The 9,143-nt window shown below is 43.4% G+C and overlaps 1 protein-coding gene across 3 annotated transcripts in view; it reads right to left on the reverse strand.

The window, feature by feature from the left end:
- RNF214 (ring finger protein 214) overlaps window positions 1-9,120 on the reverse strand; it is a 47,755-nt gene extending 38,635 nt beyond the window's left edge. Inside the window, exons 1-5 of one of the 3 annotated variants that reach the window (XM_028105760.2) lie at window positions 9,079-9,120; window positions 7,385-7,503; window positions 5,105-5,150; window positions 3,875-3,934; window positions 188-328 (exon numbers count right to left, since the gene is read on the reverse strand). In XM_028105760.2, the coding sequence (XP_027961561.1) occupies window positions 188-328; window positions 3,875-3,934; window positions 5,105-5,150; window positions 7,385-7,500 (363 nt within the window). In that variant the 5' untranslated portion in view covers window positions 7,501-7,503; window positions 9,079-9,120. Of the gene's footprint in view, window positions 1-187; window positions 329-3,874; window positions 3,935-4,639; window positions 5,151-7,384; window positions 7,504-9,030; window positions 9,052-9,078 lie in introns of those variants that run through there. The other 2 variants (XM_028105759.2, XM_028105758.2) reach the window with 2 other exon arrangements.
- Window positions 9,121-9,143: the final 23 nt, after the last annotated feature.

The following is a 9,143-nucleotide window of genomic DNA, read 5'->3' on the forward strand; positions in this document are numbered from 1 at the left end:
AAAAAAAAAAAAAGAATTGAGAGTTTGAACAAGATGCCCTCAAAGGTTCTTCTTATCCTTAAAATTCTAAGACAACCATTAAAAAGATAAATACTGCTCTTCTGTTTCTATTAATTCAGGAACAAAATTACAGTTTGATTAGGGAGTGTAGCCATACTTATTGACAGACTTAACATAAGCAGGGTACCTGGTGGTTCTTCATTTCTTCTTCTCTCCTTTGCTGGAGCTGCTTTAATTGCACTTGGAGCTGATTCTCCACTTGCCTCTGCTTGTCCAGGACCTCCTGGTAACGCTCCTTCAACAGGGTTCTCTCCGTCATCATTTTGTCCTATTTGTAACAAGAGGAAAAAAAGTTCAATTCCCCAATTGCAAAAAACACCAGGTTCCTGCTCAAGGCACTGTGCAGAGCTCTAGGCTGCAGGGTCCAACACTCTAACTACTAGCCATGAGTGGCTATATAAACTTAAGTTAATTAAAGTAAGAAAATCTAAAAATACAGCCCCTCGGTCACCTGGCCACATTCCCAAGTACTCAGTAGCCACAAATAACAAATGACTACCACACTGGACAACACAGATATAAGACATTTCTACCATTACAGGAAATCCTATTGCACAGCATGGCTCTAAGGCAGGGGGGGCATCCGGGCAATGTATGGCCTGTGGGCCAAATCCAGACATTATCTGAATTTTTTTCTTAAGACTTATTTTATTCATTTCGGGGAGAGAGCTCTTGAGCTCATGTGCATGAGCAGGTGGAGGGGCAGAGGGAAAGGAAGAGAAGCAGACTCTGTGCTGAGTACAGATCCCACGACCCTGAGATCATATCCAGAGCCGAAATCAAGAGTCGGACACTCAACCAATGAGCCACCTGGTGCCCCTATAAATAAATTTTATAGGAACACAGCCATTCCCAATGGCTTATAGGCTGCTTTTACACTACAATGAGTGGAATGGTTACAACAGAGCCCATAGAGCCCCAAAGCCTAAGACATTTACCATCTGACCTTTTACAGAAAAGGTTTGTCAATCACTGTTCTAGGGAATAAGAGGAAGAAGGCATTTTATCAGAGCAAGAAGAAATGAATGGGTAAAAAAAACAAAAACAAAAACAGATCACCTACTCAAAACTGCATCCAGAAAAGAGGATTCCTTATTGGCCATTAGCGCTGAAAATGGACAGATCCGCTAAAGAGGAGCATGGTATTCAGACTGGGCAAATCAGCAAGCTCTCATGTAAAGCAAGAGTAGAAGAAAGGCTTCTGAGGACCACAGTTCAGCTCTGCCTCCCCATATCCGTAAATCAAGAAAAGTAATGGTTACCTTTCAAAGGGATGCTAAAACTTAGAGATGTTCAATTTAAAACACATTTGGTATAAGGCAGCCCATGTAAAATTTAAACCAAGAGCATTCAAATGAACTTAATCATTAAAAGATAACTATTTTCAAAGAAAAGACAGGTTTTAGAAGTGAATGAAGGAAAACTTACTACATTATGATAATAAAAACTAAGTTTTCAAGATGGGACATTAGCAGAGCACCTGGGTGACACAGTCGGTTAAGCGTCCGACTCTTGGTTTCAGCTTAGGTCAGGGTCGTGAGATCCAGCCCCGTGTAGGGCTCTGTTCTCAGCACAGAGTCTGCTTGGGATTCTCTCTCCCTCTCCCTCTGCCCCTCCCGCTTGTGCTCTCTATCTAAAATAAATAAATAAATCTGGAAAAAAAAAAAAAAGATGGGACTTCAGCTCTGAGATAAGCTAGTCCTTGGACCAGGTGCTGAAACGTGACTAAGGCCCCTGATGACTCTCCAGTCTCACATCTTTACAGGGATTCTGAACCTAGGATCTATGGATGCGCCTCAGGGGTCTCTGAACTCTCTGAAATAGGGGGATGTGGGAGGGAGGATAAATTTTTCTGAGATGAGAATTAAAGTTTTCAAAAGATTCCAAAAGAGGACTTTAACCCAAGAAAAGCTAAAGAAAGGTTAAGAACCAATATATTCAACTAGTAGAGAAGAGGAATCTTTACTTTCTTCAACATAGGTCTTTTCCTTTATTTCTTTGTGGTACTTTCTCTGTCTACAATGCTTCTTTAGAACAACACAGGCCAGGGGAAGACACCACTAGTCTCATGGAAGTAAGTCTCAAGGTACATACTATTAGTACATACAAAAAGATAACTGAAAGGCTATATGTTAAACTACTTGATCCATAGCATCTCATCTTAACAAGCCAAAGTTACTATTTCATCAGTGTCTAATTGGTTCCAAGGACCAGAAGGTATAATTTCAAATGCAGCCAGTGGGAAATTACCATAAATGCGCAAAAAGGAAAACAAAACAGGAGCCAAGTTTCTTTTACTGCCACCAAGTTTAACACCTGCCTAGTTCCACTGCCTTTTTAAAAGCATGTGAGCCTACACTGTATGTTAACTAACTAGAATTTAAAGGAAATTTTGAAAAAATAAAATAAAATAAAATAAAATAAAATAAAATAAAATAAAAGGCATGTGGGCCATCCCACTACCCAAAAGAATACAGCCACATAAAACATAATCCTGGGCCTCTTCTGGCCCAATGACTTGCTAGTTTCCACTCCCGCATCAGACTGATGCTAAAGCTTATTTATAACTTAGTTGCCCCTTGGATTGCTACTGTCATCAGAACCGCACCATAGAACTATGGGGACAAAATAATGTGCTTAGAGTAAGTAAGTATTCAAAAAAGGTGAATCCGCCCCCCTTCCCTGGGACTTCTCTTCTAGCTTGGTTTTCACCCAGCACATCTCCATCAGCTTGCTCATCTCTAGGATCTTTTTACCTGCCTGTTATATGAGTAACTCCAAGGTGCTATCCTGTATTTAAAAAACTTTATTCGCTTCATCTGGTTAATGTACTCCCATAACTTCCTTCCATCTGCCCCTCAATTTCTTCAACTTGACCAAATATCCACTTTCTTATCTGGTTGCTATAAGCACTTTTTCTCTCACTCAGTTAACACATATTACCCTAAAAACCTCTTCCTGATGCTAGGGTGCCTTTCCCAGCATCATCCTTCCTCTCGAAAAATATAAACCTTGATATCCATACTCTTAAGGGTGGAAGCTTCTGCCACAAAATACCAGAGATAGATCAAAAAGACCATTTTAACAAAGACAAACGTACAGCTCTCTAGGTTTTAAAACCCAGTCACCAGGAGTAAAGGGAAGATACGACTCAACAGTCCAGCAGAATAAAACCTGAAAGGTCAACACTCTGAGCACAGCACCACAGTAAGCCAGGGGAGGCCTGAGAAACAGCGTCTGGAATGATAGAGAGGAGAACCCCACTGTGTTGTGACTTCATTACTCTGTATTTGGATTATTGTATTTACTTCTCAGGATCACATTTTCAAAGCAACAATGATAAGATGGAACCTGTCCAGGCAGAAAAGTAGGGCGATGGAAGGGCTGGAAAACGTATCCTATGAAGAAAAGAAGAACGTTATAAACGTCTGGGAATGTTTTTTTCTGGAAAGATTCGACTTGAGGGGTAAGAGGAAGCGGCATAAAAAAACTTCAATTATACATAGAGCCAACAAGTAAAGGAGGATTTGGATTTCATCTACATGGCTCAGGAGAGCACTCTAACAAGTATGAGAGGTGCTATCCTCACCTAAGAACGAGATGTAACAATAAGAGCTCTTTTTCAGATGCAAAGGCTGCTTTATGAGTAGTAGGCTTCCCATCTCTGGAAGTGATCAAGTAGAAAGAAGTTAGCTGACCATCTGTTAGGGATTTGAAAAGGAGATTCCTGCACCTTTTCCAGCTGAGATAATATGACTCTAGACAGTCTGAGTTAACGATCTAGTATATTCACTGTGACAGTTTAAGTACTCACCAGATTCTTTTCAATATCTTGATCTGTGTTTACCTCTGAATCGGCCGTCTTAAAGTCAGTCTATAAAGAAAGAAACAATTATATTCAGAACTGTTCAGAGACATTTTAAAAGACAAAATTACTCTTTTGTAATTTTACAAGGAAATCTGTCACAAGTAACTAAGCAGCTGAATTTCTGCATTCCCCTTATTGGCTTCTTAACAAGAGAAGAACTGTAAGTCTGGCAAATAGACACTGACATGTATATTGCATCAAACATTATCCCACAAAAGAACCTGAGCAAGACCCAAGAACTGCCAGAGACAGCCTCAAGTGTGAAATAAGAATTTCGCCCCCTACAACCTATTGTGCCCATCCTTCCTCCTACAACAAAGCACACCGAGCACTAGGAGGCAGGATACACTGTACTTCTTAAGATGTAGGTCAGAGAATTAACAAGGATTCCTCCTGCAAGGACAAAGATGGGAAATATGAATGCTAATGACCTACACTTATCAATTAGTCAGTGAAAGAGACTATATGTAGGTCATAAAGTTCCTAGTCACCATGATGAGACCCTGACTCCTGGCTTTATTATTTATCGAACACTGGAAGGATGACATCCCACAGCACTGCATGAAAATCGTAGGATAGTTGCCAATAAAAAAATGAGACAGAGTAGTTCTCCACCACCTTCCTACGAAGAAAGGTCTCCTACCCTTGATAAATATATAAATAAATAAATAGCCCAAATTCCATTTTAGTAGTAGAAACTTGATACTTGACCTGTACAGCAATGTTTTGAGAAAGCTTCAGGGAAGAGCTATCCTGATCATCATCCTGATCCACTCTGACTCCTTCAACCCCATTTGCTGGAGGCACCACAGGTCGGAAATCCAAGCCTGTGGCCCTGCTACCTTCCTTTAGGATGGAGGCTGGTGGGGATTTCTCTTCAGAACAATTCCCGGAGGCAAGCTGCTTTGTATGGCACCCTGCCTTAAGAGACCGAGTGACGGGATGGAGGCTCTCCCGGAGGCATGTGTCCCCCTCCTCTCCTGCTGTGTTGGCCACGTCCTTCAAATCAGACTGAGACCCACCGCCAGAAAGACAAAGGGCTGTGGCTAGCAAGTTTTCTCCTAAAACCGCCTGGTGCGCTGCTGAAGTGTCACCTGCTGATGAACCAGGATTCTGCTCTGGGTGTTCCAAATGGACATTTCTGTTATTCTCCTTGGTTATCGTTTGGCTACTTACACTCGACAGAGGCGAGTTCTTGTGCTTCTGTGCAGGGTCTTTGGGGCTATCAAAAACATAAGACAAAAAGTTTCTCTCTTCACCCAATCTTAAGGAAGATTAAATACATAATCAACATAAAGACTAGAAGAACAAAACGAGACTACATAAGCCCCTCAATTTATCAGAATGACGTGGAACTTAGTCTCTGTCCAGCGATTTTGACCCACATGCAGGGAGTAGAGCTTGCTGGTTAGAACCTGGGTGCTGGAGACAGACATTTCCTGTCGGGTGACCATAAATAAACACACATAAATGACTCTGATGAGCCCCAAATTTCCGAGGTCCAATTTGAATAATTTTGGAGAATGTCAATGAAATAGCCTGCTGCTCGTTAGAGTATTCTCATTTAGTTAGCTGTACTTAGTTATACCTCATGTTCTAACAAATAAAATATTAATTCAGAAAAAATGTTTTTATTCCACTCTCACGTTTCACAAAAATAATTTTCATTCAAATTCCTCATACAGATCTTTGACCAGAACCACCTCTTAAGTTCCTCAACAGTTTTCCAGAGCACGGCATTCTCCACTTCAGGGTGTCTGAGGTACAGACACTGAATCTGAAACTGAAGCTGTCAGTAGAAATTTTACCCCAGACAAATACATACACATGTATAAACACTGGGATAGTTGTTTTGTCGTTTGTCACAGACACTTAATGTACTGCTTTTTGAAGAAATCTTTAAAACCTATTTACAGTGACATCTAACATTTACAACAGTATGCCCCCCACCCAGGAATAATGACTACATCTGTGCTAAATTTCTTTGCCCCTTCTTTTTTTAAAAAACTGATTCTGTCAATTGATGCCCTTAAGTACCCCAAGCCAGCAATGACTGAGGCTTTAGGTCACGGTGCCTTCCTTTCCTCAATAGCACATGCTGTTCAAAATAAAACAACCAAGAGCATCTTTGGGATATGAAAACCTTTATAAACACCTCTAGCTGATTCCTTGCTGAGAGTTACCTGGAGAAGCGGGGGAGACACTTAAATTATTGATTTGGCATATACAGTAGAGTACCTGGGTGTAAATCCTGACTCTGCTATTTACCACGTAAATGACTCTCAGTAAGTTACTTAATTTCATTTGTAAAACAGACATATGACCCACCTACTAGGATTATTGTGAGGATGACATGAAATCATGCATCTGAAGTATTTAGTACACGGCCTGGCACAGTAAATATTCAATAAACCCTAGCTGTCATTATTATTACGAGAAGTATGTGGCTGACTCTGTTTATAAAATGAAGATCCAGGTTGATGGTTAGGCTTACTTAACATTTTTCCCCATTACCCCTTCGCCAACAAATCTCTCTTCATTTAAACCAGTATTTATGAGGTACTATACAGTCGGACAAGTGTGGGTTCAAACCCTGACTCCAATGTAGCTTGGCAACCCTGGGCAAGTTACTAACCTGTCTCAATTTCCTCACCTATAAATGGGAATAATAACATTAGCACCTCCCTCCTGCGATTGTTATGAAGATTAAAGGTGTTAATACATATAAAACTGTTAGTACAGTAGTATCTATTATATTAGGTCCTAGGTACTCTAGGAAAGAGTTGAGGTGGAACAGTTAATTTAGTATAACACTATACATAGCTATGTGTTAAGCACTGTGAGATGCAAGGTTGGGCAACCATAACTCAGCCCTCAAGAGTTGAGAGAGGAGGCAAAATATCTACGTGAAGCAGTAAGCCATACTAACAAAGCTATCTGTTTATCTGGAGATAGTACAGATACACATATATTTGTGTGTATGTATGAATATGTATGAGCTATATGTGCGTATATGCATACACATCTATAACTCTATGTAATACAGAAGACATAAATATACAAGTATGATATACATCATAATATATATAATCATAACACAAATGTATAAATAGGTATCGTATGTAGATATAGACACAGATATTATAAGTATACAATTAAATGAACATATATAGTCCATGTAAAAAAGGGTGGGGAAATATTAGCATTTTCAGAAGAGTTTGACCCCCTGTATTCTATTGACTCAACAGACACTTAGCATGCCTGCTGAGTGCCAGACGCTGTGGTAGGTACCATAAATACACACATGGATCAGACAGTCCCTACCTTTAAAAAGCTTACTCTCATGCAGTGTCACTAGAGCCAAAAAGAGGAAAACTCATCTATGCTTCCATAAGAAGCCATCTCAAAAGCCCCTCGCCCAAATGAAATCTTCCCAGTCAAGGATGTGCACATTACCTTAGACCATCTGGGAGACCTTCGTCTGATTTGGAAGCACATAAACTAGGAGAGGATTCTGGAGGATTGGGGGCATTGGACACCACACCAGCTACCTCGGACGCCGCTGCCATCATGCTCTGTACATTCAGAAACAAATTACAGGCTGCAAGTTTCCAAATTTTAAAACAAGTGTTATCTTTCCCCCTCAGAATGTCCATACCACAGTTATTCCAGGAAAGAAACACAGAGAAAAAGTTGGGTCCTAGGAGAAAATACTTAAACAAGAGTTTTGTGTAGCAAGGCACAAGAGGCCCAAGTGGACATCGATCCTAGGAAATCACCATATTTATATAAGTATCTAGGAGTCTGAGCAAAGCTTTTCCACTTTTGGCAGAGATGCAGTCATTTAAAACGGACTAGTCTGTGAGAATCTTCCAATTGGTCCACATACCTACTTTACCTAATATTATTTACAAAGAAGGTATTTGGGGGCCCAACAATCAACAACATCTTATACATTTTAAATCATTAAAAGCATTATCTGTTCGTTTAAGTGAAGTGCTTTGGAGGTGTTCGTATGTGAGAAAAAAAGCAATACTATGCTGGGCAATCGGAGCATCTTTTACTGTCAGTGTGCTCCCCACAGACGGGAAATGTTCGAGAATCACTGAGAAAAATACAGATTCTTCAAAGCTACTACAGGGGTGCAAAAGAGTACAAGAATCTTGGGTACTCCACTAAGAGAAAGAGAAGCTGAGAAACAGGGTAATCCAGGTCAGGGAATCGGGACTGATGCCTTTCTTGGATCAAAAGGCCATCCTTTGTGTGGCAGGACAAACTCACGGCCCTCCACGGTGAAGACAAAGCTGGGGGGAAAAGAATGTGGGGGGGGCCGAGGGGTGTCACATAGGGTTAGTTTAAGTTCTTGTTTTTATTTTAATAGCAACACAGATATCCACACCGCCCCACCCCCACCCCGCCCCACCGCCCGGAACCTTCAAGCTCGCATTGGGCAAGTATGGAGACTGGGCTCTGTCAACACCTCAGTCATAGGCCAGGGAACCCCGCTGTGCCTCAGTTTCCCCCATTATACAAAGCTCCTAGGAGACAATGGGCCCAAATCGCCATTACTGCTCCCTCGGGTGCAAACATCCTGCCCCGACAGAGCCCAGGGTCGGGGGTCCTCGGTGCCCGGTAAACGGAACCGCAGGGCACGGGTCCTACGTGAGACGCCGCCACTACAGCCCAAGGGGGAGCGGGGCAGGTACGCCGGGCTGCAGGCTGCGGCGCGGGGTGGGAAGTAGAACGTGTCAAGGGAATCCCTGCGGCGACCACCAGCGAGGCGGCGACGCCGGGAGCGACGGGTGCTCGGAAGAGAACGGGGCACGGCCGCGAAAGGGACAATGGGGAAAGAGGCGCCGGGTGGCCACGGCCGCCTCAACCGGGGACGGCTAAGTCCGCCGCTTGCTCGGGCCGGAGCCCCCCACACCTTTCCGTCACCCCCCCCCCGCCCCACCGCGCTGCCAACGCCGTCCCGTTCCTAGGCCGGGACCCCCGCCCCGTCCGCACGGGCCCCCTCCACGCCCCCCCCCGCCTCGACCCCCCGCCCCTGCCCTGGCCCCGGGCGTCGCAGCCCCCTTCCCGCACGCCCGCCCCGCACACACCTCCCGCGCCGCGCCCCCGGGAGGCAGTGGGGGAGGGACGGGACGCACCTGAGCGGGCGGAGCGGGGGGAGGGGGCGGCCGAGCCTCGGGGGGAGGGGTCGAGCGCCGGCCCG

The sequence above is a fragment of the Eumetopias jubatus genome, unplaced genomic scaffold, assembly GCF_037043125.1.
Source record: "Eumetopias jubatus isolate StellerSeaLion01/CBP00866 unplaced genomic scaffold, mEumJub1_p1.0 scaffold_13, whole genome shotgun sequence".
Taxonomy (NCBI): domain Eukaryota; kingdom Metazoa; phylum Chordata; class Mammalia; order Carnivora; family Otariidae; genus Eumetopias; species Eumetopias jubatus.